This window comes from Gavia stellata, chromosome 1 (genome assembly GCF_030936135.1).
Source record: "Gavia stellata isolate bGavSte3 chromosome 1, bGavSte3.hap2, whole genome shotgun sequence".
NCBI lineage: Eukaryota > Metazoa > Chordata > Aves > Gaviiformes > Gaviidae > Gavia > Gavia stellata.
In genome coordinates, this window is record NC_082594.1 from 23,354,170 (window position 1) to 23,381,175 (window position 27,006).

Here is a 27,006-nt window from a genome sequence, read left to right on the forward strand (position 1 = left end):
AGTAAACTATTTCACAAACACCTTAATCATGATACTATTTTGTAATGATGTTGGAAGAGACTGGTGGTTTTATCCTAATCTACAGGAATTAAAAGCTAATTGGCTTGCTTTTGTCCTTCTGAAGCTACACACAAAGCAGGAACTTTAAATTTCGGAGGTTCCAGCTATTAATGTTATGCTCAGAACATTATTTTAGAAGACAAATGCAAAAAATTTTCTAACTTGCTGTGTTGCTTCAGACAGCAGCTAGCGGAACATCTCAGTGACAAATGTAATTGTTGTTCTGCTATTCAGTACAACATTATAATACATTTATTTAATCCTGCTGGGATTGTATTTCCAAAGATTGTCTCAATAGTGTCATATACCACTTGTCTCTGCCCCACCTTCTGTATTGGAACAAGAAAGTTTGTAGTGTCAAGTATTTGGAAATACCAAAATATTGACTAAAACAGAGCTACAAAAGTTTTGCATTATAAGGGAGTCTGACAATTTTTCATTGATGAACATTTCTTGCAAAGTGAGGAGAACGTAAAATACAGTGTTGGAAGGGCCTTCAGCATGTAAAGTAGGATATTATTATGTTCCAAATTAGGATTGAGTGGTACATCTCTAAACTACATAGTGTAACATACAATTTCCAATATTGAATTTGAGAAGTCAGAACAAAACATGAAAACAAATGTGGAACAGACTTTAATCGTTAACCCCAAATTGTCTATTTGTTTATGGATTATAACTAGGTAATCTTTTGAGGTTTTTTTGTGGTGGGTTTTTTGGTTTGGGTTTTTTTTTTATTTGTTTTGTTTTGTTTTTTGCTTTTGGGGGTTTTTAGAGTAAGGGGTGAAATGTACCATGTAGCTTAGGAACTGGTTTCCAGTACTGCCAAAAATGTGAGGTTTGGGTTTCTGCTGGTTTTTAGACTACCTGGGGCTGGTCCATCCATTATTTCATTTTAGAGTGGGCAAGAAGTAGTTTACCTACCCTACATGGAGGCTTGTGGATCTTCTGTGCAAATGTAACGTCAAACGTGGTTTTGTTCATCAGGAGCTATATGGAAAATTTGCTAGGCTTTCTACACAGGGGAAGATAGCATTGCAGGATTATTAGCTTTATGGAAAGGGAAGAAAACAATGGTAACCTAGTCCAAAGGTCTGGAATGTCCATGAGGTTAAGACCAAAATGTCTCGATTTTTTGGCAAGTATATTGTTGTGGTGCAATTCAGACACTTCCTTTCTGTGGTGTTAGCAGCTTTGAACTGCACCACAACAATATACTTGCCAAGAAATTGATTGCTTTTGTTATTGGGGAAATGTTTTGCCATTTCTTTCACACTTCTTTTATTTTATCTTTTGCATTCTTGTTACAGTTAGATGCTGGTGTGCCAGAAAAAATAAGCCTCATTTCCAGAGATGAGAAGAGTGTACTTGTGGTAACTTACAGCGATTTAAAGCGCTGCTTTGAAAATACTTTTCAAGAACTGATTGCAGCCGCAAATGGTCAGTTGTAGTATTTGCTGAAAGCATGCAGGACATTGCTGAGGAACTTAACCAATAGCAAATTGCACTACAGCTGAATTGTTGTTGTCATCTCATTTCACATTTGGGAAACAAACAGGAGATGAGCAAAGCTGCTTGCACTTCAGTCAGGTACACTGTTACTTGAAGGGAAGAATGTTTTCACTTATCCTAGAGCTAAGGCTGCCATTGGAGGCTTTATCTGTGAAGAATTTATTTTAGATTAAGGAACACATCAGGTGCATGATGTTCCTGCTTTTATTTTTTCCACTTGTATATGCACTAATTTTAATTTTTTTAAGACTTTTCTGATCTCTGAAGTTTTGCCACATTGTATACTTAAGGGAAACTCTTTGCAAGGACATTTCTGGGATACATTTTTGTCACTGAGGATATAGCAAAATTTATTCATTTTTGATATTATTTGCACCCAGAATAGCATAAAGGACCAGGTAAATAATTTAATAGAAATTGTGTTCTATTAATGACCGTTTAGTTCGTAACCTCTGTAAAAGTGTGTTGTATGCAAGCTCTGTATGCCACCCACTGTTAGCTCAAAGAAATGTGAGAAGACGAAACTTTTTAAAACCAGTCAAGTGAAGTATTGATGAATTGACAAAAAAGGAAAGTCCCCTGTCATTTGATTTAAACTTTGTCTAAGCAAAGTGACGAAAATAGCATAATGGGAAACACCTATGATTTAAGGAGCATATCAAACTTGCTCTAAACACAACCAGCGCCTTTTAAAAACTGTTTGTATGTTTTCCTGCTAGTCAGAAGCATTTACATTTATGCAATTTTTTTAATAGATTTTTTTTTAAAGAAATTGTTTAAATGCCTGAAGTTTCAGGAGTGTATTACTTTAGGTTATTTACAGTATAATTTTTGTATAAAGTTCTGTTCTTTGAACCACAGCTTTATTATGGTACGCTACACTGGATACAGATACAAAGACACTGTTAAAAGAAGATTAACTAAACACAGCAGTTGTCTGGCATCAAGAGCTTTTCAAGTTTTACAGCCTGAATCTGGAGGGATAATGATCTGCTGTGCCTTTGCAGTCACTGCTTAGCCCAAAGTAATATTACTTTTGATAATACTCAACACATGAATATTCCTGAAGTAATTCAGTCTCAAAAGTCCGGAATTTTCCTCCTCAATTACCTTTCTAATATTTGGACATGCAGTTGTCTCCAAACTTGGGTATTCATGGGATTTCTAGTTAAACACCTACACTTTGATACTGAAGACTGCCAAATATGTAGGAATTTCCTTTCTTAAAGCAGTAGTGAAGACTGTATCTATCCTTTCCCAGCACTGAATGTTTTAATAGCACTGGGTGCTCACCATGAAGAAAATGTGGAAACTCAAAAGGTCAGGACAGACTCTAAGCACTTGCAACTGATGTTACTGACATCAATTTTAATAATTCTCAATATTTGTAGTTTTCAGAGAAGTTTTTAATATTTCTCTGTCCACTTTTATAAGCTTTAAAATGATTCTCTGCCTTGAGACTTGCATCAAGAAAAAAGCAACTCTCTTCACATCGAAAGCTTTGAAGACTAGGGACGTGCTTTACACATTTTAGAAAATGTGGTTGAATCCACATTAGGTAGCATCAGTTGTTGAGTTTAAAAATCAATTATTGTTGCATTTGATCGAATGAATTTTAAAAGGAACATAATGTTTAATATTCAAACAATAACAGTTGCCAGAATGTTCTTTTTAATATAAAAGGAACAGGAACTTTGAAAAGTGAACATGCAAAACAGTCTTTTATCATTAGCTCATGTATTTGAGGAAGAGCAGCTGTCTTTTATATGTTTTTTGACAAATCATATTGTAATTCTTTTGTACAAAAAAGAAGTACTTGTATTCTAGAAGAAATATGAAATGCTTAATTTATAAGCGGGCTGAGGTTTTTTCCAGTATTGTTTTCTTTGAAAATGAAAGGGGATCATCTGTTCAGTTGTGGGGTTTGGGAACCTTTGAAAATTTAATTTGTGGACCAATATTTTGTGAAAGTGTAAGGCAGGGGTGAAATAGGGCTTGAATTCTCATCCTTTTTAGACCAGCAAACCACCCTCTGCAAGACATGTCTAAATTGCAAACCTGTGTGTATTTGCGTAATGTCAGTTTGCTTCAGCCCCTAGTAACCTCAGGACTTGGTTTAAAAATAAAAAGGTAGACAGCTAATAAGTTTTCATACATAATGTCAGCCAGAAATTATTTGGTGTCAGGTAATACATAAAATAAAAAAAAGTTGAGCTTTGTTTTCTATTTATTTCATTTGGTCCGTATTTGGGAATGATTTGAACAGTCTGAAGTTCAGCTTGGGTGTTTTTTTTGGGGGGAGAGCCCTTCTACCCCATTTTAATTCCATTTAGAAGGTTGTCCTAAAGTTGTAGTTTGATCCATTCATAGGAAGAACTGTGTATCTGTATTTAAAAAGAAGAGCCACCAGGATGTGCCCTCCCAGATGGGAAATTTAATTCTGACCTTCCTATTTTTTACAGCTAAAAGCACAGAAGGGACAACCTTTGAAATCATCTGATGTTGGTCATTTTAATTTTTGTACCTGTTTTAAATTCTGTTGCTGTATTTACGATATTGTAAATATTTTGTTGAGGGTACCTATGTATTTTTGATTTGCCCTTGTTTCAGTAATTCACGTGTCAACTGCTTCCCCTAAAAAGCACCAGTATGTTAAGTTCTAATGTCATGATCCCAATATGTGTTACTCATCTTTAATCCTGTTTTCATTCTTCATGTGTACAGCAGTATTTTTAATAAAGAATACCAGAAGTAACGTGGCCTTATTTTGACAATGTGAAGTTCTGAAGTTGGATACAGGGCTTTTCAACTTTGGTACTGGAATTATATTTCATTCTATCTTATTTCTTTTGTATTCACTCTGTCTGCAATGCAGAGTTCAAACAATGAGTCACAGAGTGTGTTTAGTGCTTGCCACTTACAGATGTTGTTGACTAGAATTGTACTAATAGACATTTCCTCAACTCCCAAGTCAAGTCCCATCTGCTTCTATCAGATCAGGTCTGCTTTGCTAGACAAGCCCTAATTTTGAAAACTCTTTTAAAGTACCCTTACTTTGATGTTTACTAAGCTTTTTTGCCTAGTAACAAAGAATACTAATTTGAGAATTTGCATGTGAAGTCATTGACAGCTTCATTTCCCAGAATTATTTTTCTGTATTGTTACCAGCAAAGATGAGGTGATTCACTGGTGGGGTAAAATCTCCTATACCCATCCAATCCTGACCATGCTTATGTAACGTGAAATTTTGTACAATAGATGTGAAATTGTCAGTACTCTCTGCGTACATTTAACATGGAGTCATTATCCCTTAAATTGCAGTGGTTTTGAAATCTTATGATACAAGCCGCAGCAAGCTTGATTGATGCACTTATCTAGTCTCCAGTTTCCTTCTTAGTAACGTGCAGCAACAGCTACACAACTCCTGCAGCAGTAGGCAATCCTGTTATGTTCTGCCTCCCCAGAGAAAGTTTAATCTCCGATTCCTTCCAGCACTTGTGTGTAGCTTATCTGCAGTGTGGCTTCCAGATCCCATCAGATTATAAAATGCTGTATAGCAGAGAGCACTCAGCTGAATGTCTCTGTGGAGGCAGCATCCCCAGCTTCTGATGGATGGGGTGGGGATGTGGAGATTCTCTGAAGAAGAGAAAGCATCTACCAGGCCTAAGGTGCTAACTCATGTCCTTTCATCTGTACCAGCTCTTCTAGCTGTAGCAGTAACCAGGTGTCGGGGACAGCTGAATGGATGTTTGTCAATGGGCTGCTTTTTCTGCCCCCACCATGAAACCTTGCCTCTCCCAGAGGCAGAGTTGAACCTTTTGCCTCTAGACACCAGTAAGCACTCCTTAGATATGCTGAATCTAGGGGGTTTCACTCACACAGGGAGCGGTACAAGTGTCCATCACCGTATCCACTCTGCTGTGTGAGAAGTGTGCCTTTCCTGCAATTATTCCGTATTCTCCTTTGCTCACAAAACTGGCCCATGGGCTGGATTGTTTGCCAGATGTGTTAGTGCTGAATCGTCTGCTGCAGCAGTCTCTGACACTGGATTAACTAGTTTAGCAGAACTCTGCAGATTCTTTCAAAGCAAATTTTATTATATGAATTTAGCAGTCAAATACATTATATGAAGACAAAAAATGCAAGACAAAATAAGAGTTATTCACATCTGAAGAAACTTAGGGGGTTCATATAAAAGTAATCTTTGTAGTACAGTTTTCTTAAATATTTATGCACAAAAAGCATATTTATATATTTACACTGTGCAAACATTTCCTTTGAGAGGCATCATCCCATAACTATTTTTGCTCAATTGGAGTTAAGAAATGGTTCTTAAAATTTCCTTTTGTTTTGATCAAGATAAAATATACTTAACCAGCAAGAGACAGTGCAGTAGACAGTTAAAACTGATGATCTCTTGGCCAGGAAGATCTAAATTGATACTTAGCTTAAAAGTAGTGGTACATACTTATTTTACTTGAATATCTAAGAACATTTTTCTTTGTAAGTATGCAAAAGGTCATTTTCCTTTAAGTCTGTTAGTGGGTTAAAGACATAGCTCCTAAGCTGAGTTTTAAGAGGTCAGAACCATATTATATGTAGCATTTTACTTAATTTATGTATTTATAGTGGACCATGAGAAGCTGAGATTGGGCAGTAGTTGTTGATTTGGAAGAGATCAGTGCTACTGTGTTACATGGTCAACTCTCATTTTAATATTGCATTCAAAGGTGAAAAGGGATGGTGCATCCTTACGCTTCTTGAATAAAGAACAGTCATGCCGTTTCTGAGATGCTGTACAAAAGTCTGTTGCAAATGAATGGTAACATTTTTATTCCTGTGCATATATACTGGTAACTAATCTGGAAATCCAACTGTCTTCATAGAAACACTGCCCTAACTTTCCAAGGAGGTTGTCTTGTCATTTCTAACTAATCTCTTCAAACTCTCTAGTGATGAATTCATTTAAAGTATATGCGGTTTACCTCTCTTTTCAGACAGATTCCCATAAATAAAACATAATCAGTGCAGTGTTAGAAGGTCCGTGAGGTTTTGTGGACAGATCTTGGCTTTAACATATCGAGCTTGTGGTTTGGTTCCAGTGTGTGTGTGTTGGCACACCGACAAAGTGCAAAATTTCGAGAATAGTTACTTGATTTCAGCAGGCTTGTCTAAACTGAATTGATCTGTATTCCCTGTTGTTGCAGCCCTGGGTCTGATCTTAGTTCTCCTCTATGCTTGCCAATTGTGTTTTGCAACACAAATTTGAAATTCTTGCCTCGCAAGACTCTTTACTGCGTTTGCCATCCAAAGCAGTAAGAGCCATATAATGCCCCATCCCCAGCTAGCTAATTCAGCTTCCCTGGAGCATTAGCCTTCCCTCACGTTTCTCAAAGTACAGTTTTCACTAAAAACTGTAGAGCATGGTCTTTGTCTTGTTTCTCTCCTCGTGAAGAATCCTTTATTTTCCAGCACTACACAGGCCCCAGCAATAGGGAGCAAATTCCCCAGTGCCTGACACGGGCTTCCGAGGGCTCCCACCTGCCTCTCCTGACCACGACACCGGTGCTGCAGCTGAGTCCAAGCAGAGGCTGGGTGGCCAGAGCATGAAATACCATCCTGCTGCCAGGGACCAGACAGCGAACTGGTTTTATCTGTAATGGTGACCATCCAGGTTTTCCGAAGCACTGGACAATTTTAGTGGCAGTATTTGGGAAAGTCAAGACCTGAGCATTAGTATTTTGCTGTATTTCGTATATGCTTGTTGCAGCCTGTGGAAAAGCAGATCACTGAGATTAAGCCAATGATATCTTTTTAAATTTTAGGATAATTGAAATTATTTGGGTCAAAGTTTTTAAACTGACAATGTTTCAGAAGAACCTTTTTGGATTAAATGCATATTTAAATCTTGGGCTAGAAGTACTTAAATGGGTGGCTGAGAATAAAGGACGACGGAGTTGTAGTCAGGAGGGGGAGAATGGCACGCTTTCATTTTCTCCAGCACTGCGTTACCATATGTGTATCTTCGCTTGGAGTCACTGAGCTGGTCACAGCTGAAACTGCAGAAGCTTCTTGGCTTGCTTATTCCAGAAAGGACTGACTCCTTGCTCCTGCTGGCACCTTTCATGCTGTAACAGAGCAGCATCACTGTTAGCGTATTTGACATGTATGGGCATTTGTTTTAATGACTTGAGCAAAGCCACATCACAAGAAGCAGCTTTGTTTATTCTCAGATGATGGGAATGGCATTGATGCAGATGGGATTGCTCAATGGGAGAGCTGAACAGAGGACTGAAAGAGCCCTCCCGTGTCCCCCTCGAGTCCCCTTCTGAACAGAGATGCTGTGACTGAACATCACTGTTAAGGTGCTTGTGTTCATTTTAAGTATTAAAAGTCTTGGTGCTTATGGGGAGTACTTGATTGCTCAGCCTAAGCTCTAATTGCTTATTTGTGGCAGGTGCTAGGGAGTGAAATTTCATTGCAGGGCAAAGTAGTGTGGAGTGTCTGGTATCTGTGCTGCTGCTGCTGGGCTGTGGGTCCCCATAGAGTTCCCACACTTAAATGTTCTTTTTGAGGCAACTGGGGTTTTCTTGAGCAGGAGTGAATTAATGAAAGGTCTCAAGCCTTGGGGCAAAAGCAGAAAGCTACTAGTGTAGGTGTTCCCAAAGCCTAATGTTGGCATGAATTTTTCAGATAAATGGCTGATATTTGTGAGGAAGGGCACAAGGTCTAGGTATGTCCTCTCTTAGTCTTCTCTCAGCAGCAGACATGAACTGCGGGTTTGAGTTAGAATTTTCTTGTCCAACAAAGGACCAGTTACCCTGTAGGCTGCCTTTTATAAGATGCTCTTTACAAGAGGGGTTTAATGTCTTCCCAACTGAGCCACTCTTAAAGACACTGTTTGCCTTGCAGTACTTTCTCACCCATATTCAGAGAGTGCAGTGCTTAAAAGGGCTCTTTCAATAATGAAGAAAGTTAAAGCAAAGAGAATTTTCACACCATTGAGCTTAGATACCAAAGATTTATCGGTAGACAAAGGCCAAGCCAGAGCATTTTCCATCACTGATTACATGTGAAATCCTAACGTAAACATATGTTGGACCACAATGCCTAAAATTAGATTCCCTCCCCTGTATTTTTATAAGTTCATGGACACTCCAACCCTCTCCGTTTATAAGGTCAGGAACATTGGCAGTCCTAGTCTTGAATTCCAGAGAAGACAGTCAGAACATCTGTTGAGGCTTTTGGAGCCCAGGGTTTTGCTTTTCATTTTAATTTGCACTGTTAGGTCTTTAAGTAAAGTACAGAATTGGTAGCACAGGGCCTTTCCTGATTAGGAAATGGAGAAGTAACAGTTTCTCTTAGATGTCACATTTTCTTGAATCTTTAACTCACAAGCCTGTGTACTTTTTACGGACTGTGGTGTCTGTCTTCTGTCCTACTGTAGGAAATTGGAGGGTCCTCCCAAGAAGACCACCCCATTACATTTGTATGTAGACAGATGGGGTTCATGAGGAGGAGCCCTCATGGTGAGGATTGCAGTTGCATCCCATATTTTTATATTGCATCTGTTGACAGATGGAGAAGTAATTGCCTTGGGATAAATTCCATAACTGTGTGGAAGGTGAGTCACAGACCTAATGGACTTCTTGTGATGGGTTTAAAGAGAAACACTTCTGTGATTTACATTGTAATAGTGAGTCTTAAGGAGTAGTGGGCTGACAAAAGTGGAGTGGTCATACAAAGTTATGAGCCTTAAAATCATCATGCTCTGATCCTTTAATTCATCATCAGGCTTTTGCATCCTGAGAATTTTCTTGTGAGCTAGGCTTGGCTTCTACTTTAATTAATAAACCTTTATACTAGTGGAGCTGCATCTATTCATTTTGCCTTGAGTGGACGGTTGTACCTGGGCATGCACTCGCACAGAGAGCTTTGAGGGAGCCCATGGTGTTTTGGCATCCATAGTCAGGCTTCATTTGGAGTCTGACCTTACAGTCAGTAGAGGCTTCTCTAGCTGTGGACTACCTTCTTTCCACTCTAGGAATGTAAATTAGAAACTGTGTCTAGTTGGTTTTTAATGGGGATCATTTGTTGGAGGAAATGGCTGCTGCTTTCCTGACAGATTCAAGAACGGAGTGAGGTTGGAAGCTGGCTGCAGCTTTTGAGATGCTTGGTCCAGCTCACAAGTGATGGAGTTCTCACTGTTTTTCTGGCTTAGCAATTTGCTTTGGCTCAAAGGTTTGCTCCAGTCCGAGGATTTTGGCTTACTTGGGTTGGGCTTTTTCACCAATACTAAAAAGCTAGAAAAGAGTTGCAGCTGGGGTCCTTTCCACTTGCAAAGGAGCAGAGCTCAGAAGGTTGTTCTTTCTCTGCCCCCGAACCTTTCTGTTGGGATCTTGTTACCTGAGGCCTTATATTAGGAAAGACTTCTCTCTCTTTACGCTGTTCACAGTATCACTTACTTTCATCGCAATGGCAATAACAAGTCACATAGCGACCATTTCTGTTGCTGTGCTGCTGGCCACCACCTGGGCCTGAGGGGCTCACCAGGGTTTGGGCTAATGCGTGTTTCCTACAGTGAAACCACGGGTGAGCTTTGCGTGTTGGTGCCTTTCCCTCCACAGCAGTGGAAGCCTGAGGGGAGGGGGCTCGCCTGAGTCAGTGGGGTACCCCTGCACGGTCAGGTAAGCTGGCTCCCCGCTCAGCTCTCCCCCAGGTCTGGCTCTCGGCTTGGTCACGCTGAGTAAGCACCAGTGCATGCACTGGCTCTCTCCTGGAGTCAACTGACCAGTTTCCTCTGAAACAAACCCTGGGTGCACTTCTGGGGACAGGTAGGATGCACCAGGTTTGGCTCTTTCCACCCAACGCACTCCTCCAGCACTGCCGTGGTAGACGTGGCCCCACCAAGTCTGAATCCTCTCAGCGCCATGCTCCAGGGCACGCACACACCCTTGTGCTGGTCTGAAAGCATCACCCCACCTGGCTGGCTCGCACGCAGTTTCAGATGCTTCAAACTGAGAAAAAAACACACCGAGCCCCATCATTCTGCCCTGGGCAGCAGGGAAATGCGGGAGCCCAGGGGAAGGCAGGCCAGCCTGCCCCAGCCTGCAGGTGAGCGGGGATCAGCAAGGGCATGGCTTCGCAGCACCCTCAGCCTTGGCTCCGCACCCACCCGCTGGTGCGAGTGCATTTGCCTGCATCTGTGTCCTAAACTGCAGCGTTGAGGTTTACAGCATGATGGTAAGTGCTCTGGGAGCGGTTAGGCGTTACAGTGAAGGTGATCTAACTGCAAGCTGCTGCTAAGAGGGGGATGACCCCTTCCTCAGCCTGGCGCTGGCACCAGCTGCCCTGACGGTGAGCTGCTACTGCTCGCTCAGAACCTATTCTGGGGTCATTCTTCTGATAATCCAGTGATCTGAACCAGCTCTCCGCAAGGTAAGCCAAGCAGAAATGTCAGCACAAGAGAGGGGGCAGGACCACAGAGCAGGATGCGTGAGATGCACGGGAAGAAGCAGGACTATGCATCTGGTTAGATCAGCTTACACGTGTCAAACCCCTGCAGGCTCCACCTTTCTACTACTACTTTCAGGAGTATTTATTTACTACTCCAGTTTAGCCTAAGTAAAGGATGCTTAGCTGAGAAGCTACCGCTTAGAGGAATGTGTGCAGACTGAAGGGTCACTGTGTGCATTCACATAAATGAGTGCTTTTTGGCATGACGCTACAGTACCACTTGTTTAGCTTGCAGGCCAGATGACCTTGTATGTTCTCAGCCAACTGCTCTGTTTCCCTGAGGATTTACGTTCCAGCAGCCGCTGTTGAGTTTAATTTTTTTTTGCCATCCAAGCATTCCTTTTCCTTATGCAGCTGAAAATGCAGTTCCAGACGGATGCTTGGGGCACGCTCTGTGTATTCTGCGCCATGCAAAGAAAAAGGCATTTCTTACATTTCATTTGGGTAGGTCGCCATGTTGTCTCTGCTGCTGACAGCAGCCTTCAGAAATGTCACATTTATCCAGAGAAAAAATGGGTTAAACCACTTCTAGGAAACATGGCATCCTTTGGAGCCCTGTAATATCTGCACGTGTTCCAAGCTCTGTAATACCTGGCTCCTCAAAAGAGAGTATGGAAAACTGCCTCAATAAAATCAAAGTAATATAAAATTGCTTACAAGCCTATTTTCTGAAAGGTCAAGGCAGGAGAAAGGGTTTTCCAGCACTTGTTTGGAGTGGTTTTCTATCACCCCGGCTTTGCCACGCATGAGCAGTGCTCCATCGCAGACTCCTGCCAGCAGCACGTTTACCCCGCATGCTGTGTATTTTGGTCGTGTGAGCGTGCACGCTCTCGTGCACCTATTTCTGTGCATTCAACCAACGCCCTCTTAGTCACTGGAATTTTTCTTGAGGCAAGCCCTCTCTGCCTTGACTGCACGTTTCAGCCAGCTCCAATTGTTCAGCGAGACAATACTACACCTCCCAGCCTGCCCAGCTGCAAGTCGCTGACACATTCGGCACAGGCAGGATGGCGGGATGGCCTTGACCTCCTGCCAGCGTAAGATGAACGATGGGTTGGGTCTGGGCAGTCCCTGGGCTGGCTGAGAGCAGCGAGCTGAAACCAGCCACAGACACTGCCAGCTTCGCAGCGGCTGGGAGCTGAGACACCGACGGCATTGAGAAAATAAACATTTCCCATTTACAGAGAGTTCATGTCAGTGCAACACATTTCTTAGAGCAGCCCTAGTTCCCTGCTTGGGCAGCTGTCAGGAATTAGGTGGAGGAAGGTGGCCAATATATTAAAGCACTTAAAGGCAGGAAGAGAAGTGAGGCCCTCACATCCATCTATTGTAAAGTTGCCACTTTAGCATCCTGAGCCCATGGGTATTAAATGGGCCCTGCTTAGCTGAGTCATGGAAAAGAAGGGCAAAAACAAGCACAGGGAGCCTTGTCCCAGCTGGGGTGCCCTTGGGGACTTGCAGAAACAACTGCAAATTCTTCATAGCCACACGTTCCTCCCCCTTGCCAAGGGTTTATTTCCTACATTTACCTTTCTCTACCTTGGTTTAGTGCTCTTTGGCACTTGCTTGTCCAGCCTGGCATTAAGTTGAGGATCAGGCTGATCAATAGGGTGCTAATAAATCATATTGTTGATGTGCATCGAAGGGGTTGAGGGTTATCTGTTTCCTCAAGGGCATATGGAGGGTTAGGTGTGGGAGATGATTGACTGCTGACTCAACTGAGCAGGACACACCTCAGCAAGAGTATTTGCAGGGACTGGAGACACTCAGCTAACTTTCACTAGGCCTGATTTAGCACAAGGACCTTGAATCCTCCTTTGCCCTCTAAAACATGAAGAAGAAGAAGGGAACATAAAATACAGACCCAAAGAGTGTCCGTTTCTGCTTGCTGCCTGTCCACGTGAAGCGTTTCAGTTCTTCTGGAGCCAGCACCATCCCACTGTCTGCTTGATAATCCTTGAAGAAAAAAGAAAGACGCAATCCTATTAGGTGTTAACTGTAGAAAGTTATTTTTACAATGGACTCAATTCCTCTTCGGTCTGATCTTCAGCATCTGTTTGATCGTTTATACTCAGAGGGCTCTAGGAGACAGCAGCTCTGCTGCTGCAGGTGCTGCAGTGCCCAGGTATTTAATGGTGCCTTTCCAAACTGTCTTTCCTTTGGGGTGCAGCAAACACGTGCTGTTAACACAGATACAGAGTGCTAAAAGAAAAGTGTCCGCACAAGGTGAGGTTCTGGCCAGCCACTAGTTCAACCCTGAGAGCAGCACCGTGCCTTCCCCACCTCCCACCGCTTAATGCATACAGCTGGATAACCACAAGCTTCCCCCAGCCCCCCCCCCAGGTCCCCCCCCACCAGGTCAGTGTGTGTGCCCTGTTAGTAGGCATGTCCACAGCTTGTCCACCTGGTAACAGGACATGTTCCTACCGGGGACCTCTGATGGAAACATGACCCACAATTCTCATTTGTGCACTACTATTCAGATGAAAACAGAAATCCAAGGGATTTTAAGTGGCTCTCCCACACCAGTGGGACTCAGGTGGGACTCTGGCAGCCGTACCTTGCAGGCCTACTGGCACCGGCCATTTCTTACCAGGGAAAGAGTGTTTGCAGCCCATGGCATGGTCAGCAAGGATGTGCTGACCCCAATTTGTAGGACAGTGGGATAACACCATACTGCAAGCACAGCTAATCTTGCACCTCATATTAGTAGAGCTGACAAAACAGTAAGACCCCTTCTTGAGTCTCTCTGTATAAATCTGTCACACAAATAAAAAGAAATAAATGGCGTACCGTTTGGCCCAAGAGTCACTTACATTAAATACAAGCGTTTCCTTGATGGTAAGTTCCTCGAATGTCTTTATGCGCTGGGGTGGTTTTATTTTGAAAGTGTTTATGTATCTGTTCAACAAGAAAAGCAGGACAGTTTTCGGTGAGAGTGGGAAGTGTGTAAGCGGGAAGCACTGGGTATTTCTCTGTTTCTTTTAGCAGTTGCCTAACTGTCATTGAGGTCGTTTACACAAAAGGGACTTGTTAACCAGACCCCACCCAAACCTCATTCCCCAGCCCTGGGGTGCACACAGCTGCCCCTCTCACAGCGCCCGAGCCCGGTGACCTGATGGTCCCCTGGGCAGAGACACCCCAAGGGGCCGTCGTAGCCCAATGGGATCCCAGTGGTGGCTTGGTGGCTGGTAGAACACTCAGACCATGTGGAGTGTCTCTGGGTGTTGTCTCCCACCCAGGTCCAAATGAGGCTATGCAGCAAGCTACAATACCCAACAAACAGACTCAGTCTTAATCTTACTTCTCTCACCTGACGTTTTCAGCGCTTCCACAACTTGAGCTCGTAACAGAAAAATTTTCATGGCACAAAGGACCAGGTGCAGGGGAAAACCCACTTTCCGTTGTAAATATAGTATTGAGGGGTATGTAGTCTTTGCCTTCCTAAATACACACAAGAAATCAAAGCGTTATTCCTGGGATCGTGTGGCCGGTCGCCGCTGCCTCAGTCACAGCACACGGTCGTGATGTTAGTACCTGCTGGACATTTGCTTGCAGCAGGTCGCCCAGCTTTTTCACCAGCTCGGAGAACCTTGGTCTGTCGTTGGGATTGCTTTGCCAGCAGTCCAGCATGATTTGGTAGCTGTGAGGACAAAAGCAAAAAGAGCACATGGTGGGCTTACAGCTCACCTTGATCCAAGGCAGCGCAGTCTCTTGACAGCTTGACATTGATAAGAGTTAACTCCTGAGCCCGCCTGATTTTACAAAGATGCTCTCCAACACCACTAAGGCCTCTTACTAAAAGTAAGAGAGTAAACTTTCCACAAAAAAGAAAAAAATCCTTCTTCCTGCAAGACACTGGGAAGACCACATCAAAAGAATAATTTAGCCAACTAGTCATACTTTCTTTTTTTATTCCTAATTAAGCATTAAACCTTTGTATTAAACATCTATTAACTGGCAATGTTTAAGTTAAGGCATCCTAAGATGACTTATATGAATGTGTCATTTCCTCGTATTGGTTGAGTCGAGCTTTCCTTCCTGCAATAAAATATGTGGAAGAGAAAAAAAAAAAAAAGCTCTTATCTACTGTCACTAGGATAATAAAATTAGCCAATGGGTAATACTCCCAGATAGGCATGGCTGGCTCGCATCCTTTCTCTTCTTCCAGAACTATTTTTTGATAAGTGTTGCTATTTAGAGTCATGATGTAGCACTCGAAAAGGCACTGCAAACACCTACACGTACTTGATTTTGCCTCCAGATGTAAAATACCCTGGATATGTTCTTGCTCCTGAACAATTTGTGCCACAGGGTGCATGTTTGGCACGTTGCAGGTGCCTTCCCAAGCAGGGCACTCCATCCCGCTCCCAGGGCAGAGGGTCTGCAAACTCAGGGTCTCACTTGGAGTCCCCCAGGCCTCCAAAAAGGTGTTGGCCAGATACAGCTGAAGGCAGGGGACCGGGGAGCGATAGCTGACGTTGCAGTGGAAGGGCTCAGACAAACCCCGCGGGTGACACAGGCTGCGGGTCCCCGTCACCTTCCTCTGCCATCAGACACTGTCTCCGGGAAAGGGTGGACCCATGTCACCCGAGTGTTTGCGAGGAAGCCTTCACTGTCGTTTCCTAAGTCAAGACGATGTTAATAATGTCACATTCCTCCAGCACTTATCTGCGTGCACGTCGGTAAGTATTAAACCTGGAGAGGAATGAATGACCTTCCTCCTCCAGGCTGCTCACTCAGCTCCCCTCGGAGCCCAGCCCCGGTGGTGCCCTGGGCTCGGGTCCATGTCCCTCCTCACCCTCTCCTAGCCACGGGAGAGCCAGGACGCCAAGGGTGGGGGAGGGATGCAAGAAGATGCTGATGATAGCAAGAAGATACGAGGCAGCATTGGGTTGTTTTTCCTTATGTTGGCAGGGGGTTCGTTTTGTGAAGACTCATACATCATTTGCAAGGCAGCCCAGGAGGGCAGCGGTACACAACGCAAGCAGAGAAAGGCATCTTACATCTCCTCGGTCGCTTGCTCCGGGGCGCGCATTCTTGTGCCTTCCTTCAGTCTGCTGCAGAAATCCTCGTCTATTTGGACTCCGGGGTAAGGAGAGGCACCTGGGGATGACATTGGGAGAACAGGATCACACATCCCCTGAGCTGGATACCTGTGATCTAGCCTTGGCCCTACACATCCCCCGCAAACACTCGGGGCATGCAGCATCTGCTTGCAGAGCTGGGAGCCCAGGGCGTCCCTCACTGCAGGGTCTGGCTCCTGCCAGCTGTCCCAGGCAGGGAACTGCTGCTGACAGGTCCTTGGAGGGGGGCAGGATCAAACCTGGCACTGTCGGTGGTGATTACCTGGCCTGAATGCAAAAAAATACACATGAATTTGACTTGGGAAGAATCCTTCAAGAACAGCCAAATCTGATCTCTCTATGGTTTGGACCACCCCAAAAAAGCAGAGTATCAACAAACCCCAAATGTTCAAAACCACCTTGAAAATAATACAATCATGGTTTTAAATCAGATCACAGTACATTTGCATTATTTCTCAGTTTCTGTGGTTTTAAGAGTCAGCCTGATCGTGCTGTTGGCCTTTTTTCTGTAGATAAGAAAACATCAGGAAGAGGGAAAACGAAAGAAGAAAACAAACCACCTCTCTGAGAGTCAGACAGTCGCCAGGTTCAAGGAGCTGGGGCTTTAAAAAAAAAATAGCAGGTATTATGAGGCTGACCATAAAATCACAAGAGTTGGCAGGCTGACCAACAGCACGTATTTAAACTAATAAATGATTGATTGTCCTGAGAATTGTATAGTATTGTTTCCTCTGCTGTTTGCCTCTTTTGTCAGCCTCTATGTTGAACCCAATTAAGATTCTTCTATTCTGACAGTCATTGTTGTTCCCGCTCATTGTACATCTTGTATCCTGCCTTTTCCACGTGAAAGAAAGGGGAAAAAAAAAGCTTCACTGGGTTTTAATTTCGGTTTGCATGCTCTAGTTCATCCTGCGGCATCTGTGCGGATGCTTGCTCGCCTGCTGCGTCCAGCGGCCCGGGGGGGGGGTGCTGGGTCCCTCCCGGGCTGGGCTGACTGCCTGATCTCAGGCTGGAAATGGGGCTGACACAGTCTGAGACATGCAAAGACCTCTGTGTGTGTTCAGCTCCCTTGCTCCCACCAGAGAAGTAAGAAGCTTTTGAGGGAGCACCCAGCCTATGGCACCGTGTCTTGAATACTATCTGTGGCACGGGAGGCGATGCCTCAGTCCCTGGCAGCTGCCAGCCTGCTGCTCTGTGTTATCTCACAGGGTTCTGCATTTAATAAACACTCTTAAAAATTTGCCCAATTTTCCTGGTTTGTGCCATCAGTCAGACAAAGCACCGCGACTGCTCCGTCTGTGCTGCCATGCTTCTTTACTGAGGGTTTCTACAGGGAAAAGAGGGAAGCTTAGGTTTTGCCCATGGGAGAAATTGGTGGTAAAGTTCTCAGATAGTTGTGCTATCCATTAAAGCTTTCAGCATGGCAAGTCAGCTTTCAGTGCCCTTACAAGCACCAAAATTTTCAGTTCACAGGGGCACGATACACACAGTTCTCCCCTCTACCCCCGCGCCCCACCTCTGCCTGATTTCGGTCTTTCCTTATTAAAGACATGGGAAAAGCTCGTAGAAGGTAATGGATGTTTTCCCCCAGGCTGAAGTCCCCACCACTGAGTCCAGCTCCCGGTGTGCAGAGTTAACGTACCCAAGGAAAATATCTCCCACAGCAAGACCCCGTAGGACCACACGTCGCTTTTTGTATTGTAGATTTTATCAAATATGGATTCTGGAGCCATCCACTTGAGAGGAAGTCGAGCCTGGAGTAAAAGGGACAAACCTGACTATTATTTTCAAAGCCTAAATGAATTTAATCGTAGATGAATCAACTATATATTGTTATGTAAATAATTACCATTCAAACAGGAACCTGTGGGATTTCCTTACAGGCAGTCAAGATAAACCCACACTCATTCAGACACTTTCTTAACAAATTGTTGGAGTAAAAGGCTGTTTTTAAAATATGTGGCACAAAACACCAGACATTGGAAACCTGTGACCAGAGCGACCTGGCCTTTTCTTTACGTGGATGTGGGGGTATACAAGAGAAGAGGTCTCTTGCCAGCATCCTAGAGAAAGGGGGGAAAACCCTACGTCCAAGTGCAAATCATTCTGTGATGGTGTTGGAGATGTTCTCGGGGAAATTTTCAGAGCCTGAATTGCAGGAGTGTATTGGCAACCCTTGAAGCCCCCTCAGCGCAGCCTGTTAGGGTCTCCTGAGCGGTAGCCTAAGTTACGTGAACAAAGTTTCCCAGCTCATATGCAATGCTGGAAGTCTTGAAAGCCATTTACGGTTGAGAGAATAGCTGGCAGGTGGGTGAGACCTCCAGAAGGAGACTCTGTGTGTGACCCCAGTGCCCACACCAAATTCCAACGGCATCAGTGGGCGCAGGCACAGTTTGCTGACCCAGCCTTCATGGCAGGCCTGCCAGGGGGCTTACTGCCTGCTATTTGCAGCAGAAGCAAACAAAAACCGAGTAGGTGCTGGAGGCAGCGAGTCCAGCTCAGCTGCTTGAGGCACCACAAGCAGTGCCTGGCCCTGGTGTGGGTGCGCTGGGGGACACGCACCTTGTTTTGGAGGGACTGGTTTCCTTGAAGGAAGTTTACTGAGTAAGGGGGTTATGCTGAGCCAGCCAAGAAACACGTCTAAAAAATACCTAAATTATTAATAGGGCAGAGCTGTGAAACAGCATGCCCAAGCCTTATGCCTGAGGATAGAAATGCTTTTCAGATATACAATGCATCTGGATAGCTCATCTTCGCATAAAAACTGTGATAGCTTTCAAGCTCTTTTAAGTTCAGGAAATGCAAATGTCTACAGAACATTTTGGTGGACAGTTTGAAATGATATGTTATAAACATTTGGGTAAATAAACAGCATCTTGACTTACATCTCCTTTTCTCACATAATCAGGATTCTTATAAATATCTCTTGCGAGGCCAAAATCACAGATCTTCACGACATTGTTCTCAGATAAAAGGATGTTTCTGGCTGCCAGGTCACGATGAATGCACTATAATAAAACAGTTTCACAATAAAACTGCATTTCCTTAATCCTGCCCAAAAATCTCCTGACTGTCTCCCATATCCTTTTAAATATTATTATTATCATTATCATTATCATCATTATTATTTGATAGATCAATTTAATATTTTTTTAGGGAAGTTGACTGTAGTTTACATGACGTTAATGCAAACAGTGGCAGTTCTTTAAAAAAAAAAATATTCTGAAGTCCAGAAAGTGATAAATTTTTAAGCTCCTTGACGTTTCCAGGGAAAGCACTGATTCATTTGAAGCTCCCTACCTAATATATGTTGAAATGAAGAAAAAGACCCACCACACCCAAAAGATCTTCCCTAAATGAATGAGCTTGACCCACTGCCTTCAGCCATGATCCTGTGTTTATGGACTACGGAGACTTGGATAAACACACCGTTATATTTATAACGCCAAGAGGAAAACGGCTCTTCCTTTGGGAGCTCTCCCAAGGAAGGTGTCACTAAAACATAGATGTGATTTCACCTCTGAATCCCATCCTTCTGCAGGGAAAAATCCCAAGCGCAAAACTCACCTTTCTGGAGGAGAGGAACTCCATGCCTCTGGCCACCTGAAAGCTGTAGGAGATCAGGTCCTCCATAGTGAGGGGCAATTTATAGAGCTCATCAGCATCTGCAAAGGTGGAACACACGGTTTGTTACAAAGATCCCTCACAAGGCGATTATTTTCCCCCTCTCTTACTGATCCTATTACTCCTATAAATTCAGTCTTCTTAGAGTAGTATTTGAAGGTCAACCCACTGTCACTGGAAATAAAAATAGTGCTTGCTTTATACTCCGTGCTTTGGACACTGCTGTGTTTTCCCCACAGATAAGGAGCAGTCAGAAGAAACAATCACACATTTTCCTGTCAGATTTAGTAACCCTGGAAATAATCTTTTTTTAAATCTTCTACCCTCTGGACATGACCCTGTGAGCATCTCCCACGGATGTTTATTAGGGTGATAAATGAGGAAAAAAATTTCAGGGATGCACAGTATGTTGTAAAAATATCACAGACTGTGTAGGGACAGGAAGGAATTAATACCTACCCTCCTCGTCCTCCTCCACATCACTCAGACTTTTATCTTCCTGGAACCCCGAGCTTGCGAAGCTCTCGCTGCTGGTGACACTGGCCAGCCTTTGTTTTTTGCCTTCCACCGGCTCAATATCCTTTTTCTCTTTCGTTGGCTCTCCTTGCAAAGAGGAGTCCTTCAAACAAACAGAGGAGAAGAGGTGCTACATCAGAGCGACGGAGGGGGTGGGAAAGGAACCGAGTCAGACTTCTGTCGCCTTTCCGCCGGGAGAAAATGCTGGGCCGTGGCACGTGCGGTCACGTCTCCCATGGGCACAGGTGTCCAGTGCCACCGCGGCAGGCAGGGGCTGGTGGGAGGGCTGTGTTCCACCAAGGTTGCCATCCACAGAGGGCAGAAGCGTGGTGGCTTGGGAGCACCAGCACATGATTTTGTCGCGCCCCAGGTGATGGCCTACCTCTGATGAGGTAAGGATTTGTGGGGTTCATGGATGGACTCGCCTTTGGCTCATCTCAGCCTGAAATGAGACATGTGAAAGGGCCTATTTCTCTCTGGTAGCCAGAGAAGGAGCCTGGCGGGATGAGTTGAGGAGGATGTGCCCACAGTGCAGGTGTCCCAACTCCCTCAAAATAAAGTGTCAGCTTTTCATCCCAGGCTTCTTAAGGCACCTGCCTCTATGTCCCTGCACAGCGCATGGTGTGGGGCTGTAAGCCCTTCCAACGAGAAGCAAGGGCACATCATGTTTGAAATATAGCTGCTGTTGGAAGTGACTGCCTCTCTTCCCCAATGCCATTATCCAATGCTTTCATGTTACGGCCAATGATGGTTTAATGGGACACATGCAACACTGTTTGGAAAATGCTTCCCCACTGCTACCCAGAGAGCAGCCTAGCCATCTGGCCATGCTCTTGCCCCCTCTTCCCTTTCCTCTTGTCCTGTGACCGTCTCTCTCCCCTGCGCATGCTGGTGCAGAGCTGGCCTCCCTCCTTTCCTCCTGCCCAGGCACCCTTCCCAAGGGAGCCGGAGCACCGAATCTGGGCCGGCTCCTCACGGAGGGGGATGTGAGCAGCTCCCCCCCAGGGTGGACCCTGCACAGCCATGCTTCCCACTGAGCATCCTACACCAACAACTGCACATTGGAAGAGGTGTGTGCTGTGTCTCATGCAGAGTCCAACATGGATGGCCTTGGGGAGAGAGACTCAGCCAAAGCCCTTTGGAGGGGGACGTCCTCCCGAGTGTGCCTTCCTGCAGAGCCCTCCCAAAAAAACCCTGAGATGATGCTGAGCTTTTGGCACAGCTGAGCAGGGGTTTTGAGGACTGCCATTCTGGGTCCAGGCTCCTAAATCGCACTTCAGAGCCCTTAATCCTTTGGGGGATTTTGCTGAAAGTGCACAAGCAGGGATATAGTTGGCACATTTGTGTTCAGGTTTGTAATAAGAAACACACTGTAGGTTTGATTCAGAGGGCTGTGGGCAGACAAGACTCTAATCTCTTTTCCTCTTGATAGCCCTTCTCCTCATACAATAATAAGATTACTTGCAAATCTCCGAACATTAGGGTGTCTTGGAACATGGGCTTTAAATGGCGTTATCTCAGTTGTGTTCCCAGTGGTACTGAAATCAGTGGGCAAACCCACTTCTTTCGGCTTCGCTGACACCAGCCTCTGAAATGACCCCAAGCTCAGCAGGAATGGGTTCAGCGGCAGCGGGGCGAGAGCATGTGGGGACACTTTGGATAGGAGTCACTTCCTCTCGCTGCAGGTGGCTCCACCGAATTACTCACAGCAGTCTCCTTACAAAGTCAGGGAAGAGAAATGAGTCCTTTCTTGGCACAACACATCCCACACCAAATATTAAAATAGGTCAGGCGAACTGCACCCAAAAACCATTTCTCTTCCTTGGTAGAAGAGCGTCTAAGGAGACTAGCTCAGAGGCTGACATCTACATTACTGACACTTCCTTTAGGTAAGATGAGCCCTATCTGAGACATCTGCCTCCTCACCTTGTTAGGGCAGAAGAAATTCCTCTTGCTCTTCAGGTAGTTTGATAAATTCCCATACTTGCAGTATTCAACAATCACCATCAGAGGCCCTGGGCAAAAGGAAAGTGCATTTTGAGCAGCGTAAAGCAATGCAAGGTGGCATCAGTTCTGAGAAAAAGAATAGTCTTTCATGCCCGTAGCTATAACTTGAGTCCAGAATAACTAACAACATGTCCTAATAAAGTAGAAGGCTGCTTGAAGGACACTGGACATGTTAGCAAAACAATACTGTTTCTGGAAATTCGGGAAAGGCCTAATTTTTGAAAGCTGGGTCATGAACCTGGGTCCTGATGGACCCTCCATTTCCTCTTTGGGCAGTCTGTGTTCAGACTGGAGTCCCACAGCCCACACACACTTGTTGAATTACAATAGGTGACATATCTAAAACAAACGATCACTCATACTGGCCCTTTGATTTTCTTAGTGGAATATTATGAAGGATTTTATAACAGTTGCCTTGTGATTATTGTTCAGGGCCAGCAGCTGATATCCCTTGTTCCCAGCCTTTCCAGATCATGTTTAACTTGAGCTTGAGCAGTGAAGTGAGTGAGATAAAGAACAGCAAGTAGTGTGGTCCTAAATTCACACTTCTCATGTTAATACTAGAAGAGAGTTTAAGTAGAAGAATGTTTAATCACTTCATTAAATGACTAAAAATCTCTTTTTCTCTTCCTCTTTTTTTCACCAACCACAGGACAAGCTCAAATATTTCGAGTTAGTAACTTGACCTCTGGATGAAAACCAACACGGCCAACTGACTTATTGGGAGGTGATGCAAACCCAATTTGAGTGCAGTGCAGGTTTTTTTTACCTCCATTTTTCGTGCAAGCTCCCAACAAATTCACAATATTGAGATGATGACCAATGTGGATCAGGATTTTCAGCTCAGTCATCAGTGCTTTGTACTCGCTTGCTGTGGCCCCTTCTGTAAATGCAAAATAAAGTCAATGTGAAATGGGAAAGAACTGGTCCTGCTGAGCTTCACCACTTCTTGTTACTTTCCATTGAAATAACCTCCATTACTGGATGTACTTCATGTGTTGATGTTCTTTGTCTATTCCTCCCTGCTCAGCATCCTCTTACTCGCAATAAAACCCTTAAAAAGAGTTAGGCACTCAACTTCCTCCCAGTAGACTGTTATATTTAGAACTGAGAGAAATTTTTACACATGAATGGTTTTGTCGTTTCAGCCAAAAAACGAAAGAACAAATAAAAAGGGATTTCAAGACTATAATTAACTCTATCTAGAGTAGGTTTCAGCTGACCTGACTTCAGCCATTTAAGGGTTATGTACTAGCCTGAACTAATCAACGTCTCAAGGAATGTGTGGCAAGAGCAAAGCATTTCCAGAGGCTGATGCAGCATCAGCTTTATCCATCTGTATAGAAGAGGTGAACGACCCCTTAGAGGTGCTTGTCTGGTTCTGTTCATTATAGAGGAAGCCTGGAGTATTAACATAGACCAGGGAAGTAAATTTTAATTTGTTAAAATTAGGTGACTGCATCTCATCCTTACTAGTTATGATCAATATTAATAACAACAGTAATAGTACTGATATAAGAAATCCCTCAGCTAAAACCAAAAGATTTTACTTAATGTTGACTGAAACTTTTAATTCCCTCCAAGCAAATTTTTGCTGCAGAAATTTATTTTGGTAAGAAAGCAAGAAAAAACGTATTGCTTTGTGTAGACCCAGAAGGACTTTTTCAGTTTAGTGACACCAAGAGTAAGAACAGTCCAGTGGAAAAAACCTAGAGCTAGGTCTTGGTTTCAGCAACTGAATGGAAACAGATTTTCTTGCTAGCCCCACACAAAGCTTGTCATTTACCCAGTGACCCACTATCGATCTGTATGGGTAGTGACACTTTCCCTCCACCTCATGGGAATCCTGTGAGGACAAAGCCCATGAATGACTGCAAAGTTCCTGGATAATCTAGTGAGGACACAAGGAATGGGGCAGATCTCCCCTAACTTTAGGTGCTCATACTTGAAGGTACCTGCAGAGGATCTAGTCACCACAGGTTCTCCTCATAGTCAGCAGAGATAAACAAGCGCTCAGCGCACCATATGTAGGGATCTGCCTCAGGATGGGATTAACTGTTGTTTCTCACCACTGACAATAAAGGGAATTTGAGTAACTAACTCAGATACAAGCATCTACCCTGCACACGCACACCATGAATCCCACCATGAAGACTTCTTGTAGCTGCCGTCTGCTCCCATCTATTCCAGGAGCAACCCCTGTTGACTTGATGATGCTGGCTGGCACAAGAAGCCTGCTGATGTACAAAAAGAAATGTTGAATCTGGCAGACCACTCTGCCAGCGCATATGTCTGCATGTTGGCAAAACAGCTCAGTTAACCAGGGGTCAGGCAATGACGCAGGTGACAGGCCATCCACTGACACCAGTGACAGAGATGGCTATTGGCCCACTGCTGCAGAAGGTCTGGACAGGGACCAAAGCTTTAGTTTCCTCCCATTTTCCAGACATGCTTGCTGCAGGGTAGGTGTTTGTTTGGTCTTGGCCAACAGGATATTTCTGTGCTTCTGGAACAAGAGAGAGGAGAAAAGTTTGCAAGCCTCTCAGCTGCAAATTCCCTCCTCGGGGATGATCCTGGATATCACAGTAGTACGTACCACGCCCTGCTAAAGCATTTGATATTATATTGCAGAACAAGACTATTGAGAACAGTATCAAGAGGGCACACCCTACGCGGAGTACAGCTGCCAGGTCATTGCTGGCAAGAAATAGAAGCTATTTCAGGTTGAGTGTTGCAGGGACAGACTGTAGGTCTGAGAGTATCTCACATGCCCCTCCAAGGGCTGGAAGTAACATGTACAGATCTCCTGATAACTGGTAAGCAAGTATGCAGCTGTGAAGCTAGGAGCCACTGGGTAAGAGGGATGTATTCAAACTATGCCTGAACAGAGCCAACTGGGAACGTCAGGGATCCAAGCCTTACTGGCAGAACAGGGGATGTGTCCTGGCAAAGAAAACACAAAGAAGGACACTGAAAAGGATTCAAGGATTAAGACAGATAAGCAATGCAGCATAAGGTCCCAGGGCAATGCCAAAAAAAGCCTGATATGATCCTTAGATACATGAACAAGGGAAAGCTAAATACATAGGAAGGGATGCCACCAGGACTCTGGGTTAGGGAATTCAGCCACGGCTGCTGCAGGCTACTACTGAATATCATCCTGCCTGCTAACTTCCCAAGCACCCTCTTCAAATTGATGAGGGTCTTTGTCTTTTCCACTCCAATGAGAAAAGTGACAGTGAATAGCTGGGAGAGGATTTTGCTTTGGGAAGAGTGCTGGTGTATGAAGAGCACCAGCAAATCCATTGCTCAACCTGGGTGTCAGCATCCTATGCACCATGTGAGGAACCTGCAGAAGGTTCAGAGAGGACACACCTGTACAACAGCTCCAAGATTTAAACAGCTCAATCTGTTCACCTTAATAAAAGGGCCTTCATGAAGAAAAATCATTATATAATCTAATGGAGAAGGTTAGAATGAGAACTGAAAGTCAAACAGATGCAAATTAGACATAAGGCATCTGTTCTTAACGAGATGATTAATCATTGAAACTAATGACTAAGGAAAATACAAAAGCTTCCATCCAAGTGTCGTCACATCAAGGTGGATGCCTTATACTTCAGATAAATTTCATTTCCAGGATCAGTCTAGCATAATGGTACAATGCAGGGTACGCAGGAAATCTAATTGCCACTTTTGATCCTACAAAAGTGACTCTTTCATTCTTTCTGGCATTTGAAGTAGTGGAACCAGATTTTAAAAAAAAATGCAAACAGGTTCTCACTGCATCTGAAACTTTCTCCTGTATCATCTGACAATTTATAACCCTTTTTACTGTGAATGCAATTTTTATTTCATAGTTCTGCCATTTCACTTGTGGTGGACCTGAAACTTGGTGTACACATTTTGGAGGCTTCAGAGAGTTATTGGGGGGTGTGTGTGTGTGTGTGTGTGTGTTAACATCATACACAGTTGCTTTCTAAAGAATCGTATTAAAAGTGGGACACTATATAAGGCATCATTTTTTCCATCCCAGATTTGCAGCAAGATACCTTTCAGCATTTTCACAGCAACTATTCTGCATGTTGGTGATTTCTTAATTCCAAAAGCAGATGCTTGTACCACCTTTCCAAAAGCTCCATGTCCAAGAGACTTTCCTGTAAAGAAAATAAATTGGAGAGATACATTCTGGTAAAAAAGAAATCTTGTCAACAAATGGCTTCATAAATAATGAATTGAAAAGTGTGCTTTACAGTGAGTCCCACATGTATATTCCAAACATACAGGTGGTTTAGAATCACAGAATCACTAAGGTTAGAAAAGACCTGTAAGATCATCAAGTCCAACCATCAACCCAACACCACCATGCCCACTAAACCATGTCCCACAGTGCCTCGTCCAGACTTTCCTTGAACACCTCCAGGGATGGTGACTCCACCACCTCCCTGGGCAGTCTGTTCTAATGCTTCACCACTCTGACAAATGATGGGTTCGCTCATGGTGGGTACAATGCTTCCAGGTGTCCAAGGGCAGACATTTTTGCTGTGATATCATTGTCATGCTGCTACTGAGCAGATCACAGCAGAAGCACCCAGAGGTCCTTGAGAGAAACCAGTGGGCATCAATAAAATTCTCCAGCAGTAGAAGCTGAGTGTCTTCATCCTTCATGTTCAGAACCAGGTAA

At 44.1% G+C, this 27,006-nt stretch overlaps 2 protein-coding genes across 2 annotated transcripts in view; one reads left to right on the plus strand and one right to left on the minus strand.

The window, feature by feature from the left end:
- PAN3 (poly(A) specific ribonuclease subunit PAN3) overlaps positions 1-4,067 on the plus strand; it is an 84,956-nt gene extending 80,889 nt beyond the window's left edge. Inside the window, exon 21 of the mRNA XM_059836083.1 lies at positions 1,371-4,067. Within this exon, the coding sequence (XP_059692066.1) occupies positions 1,371-1,511 (141 nt within the window). The 3' untranslated portion in view covers positions 1,512-4,067. The remainder of the gene's footprint in view (positions 1-1,370) is intronic.
- A 1,638-nt stretch (positions 4,068-5,705) lies between these two features.
- Positions 5,706-27,006, minus strand: part of FLT1 (fms related receptor tyrosine kinase 1) — a 112,982-nt gene continuing 91,681 nt past the window's right edge. The window contains exons 18-30 of the mRNA XM_059825882.1: positions 26,375-26,479; positions 23,092-23,205; positions 22,242-22,330; positions 20,259-20,418; positions 19,743-19,840; positions 19,061-19,183; positions 17,818-17,929; positions 16,095-16,194; positions 14,626-14,731; positions 14,402-14,532; positions 13,905-13,989; positions 12,953-13,044; positions 5,706-7,700 (exon numbers count right to left, since the gene is read on the minus strand). Coding sequence (XP_059681865.1) covers positions 7,496-7,700; positions 12,953-13,044; positions 13,905-13,989; positions 14,402-14,532; positions 14,626-14,731; positions 16,095-16,194; positions 17,818-17,929; positions 19,061-19,183; positions 19,743-19,840; positions 20,259-20,418; positions 22,242-22,330; positions 23,092-23,205; positions 26,375-26,479 — 1,520 coding nt within the window. The 3' untranslated portion in view covers positions 5,706-7,495. The remainder of the gene's footprint in view (positions 7,701-12,952; positions 13,045-13,904; positions 13,990-14,401; positions 14,533-14,625; positions 14,732-16,094; positions 16,195-17,817; positions 17,930-19,060; positions 19,184-19,742; positions 19,841-20,258; positions 20,419-22,241; positions 22,331-23,091; positions 23,206-26,374; positions 26,480-27,006) is intronic.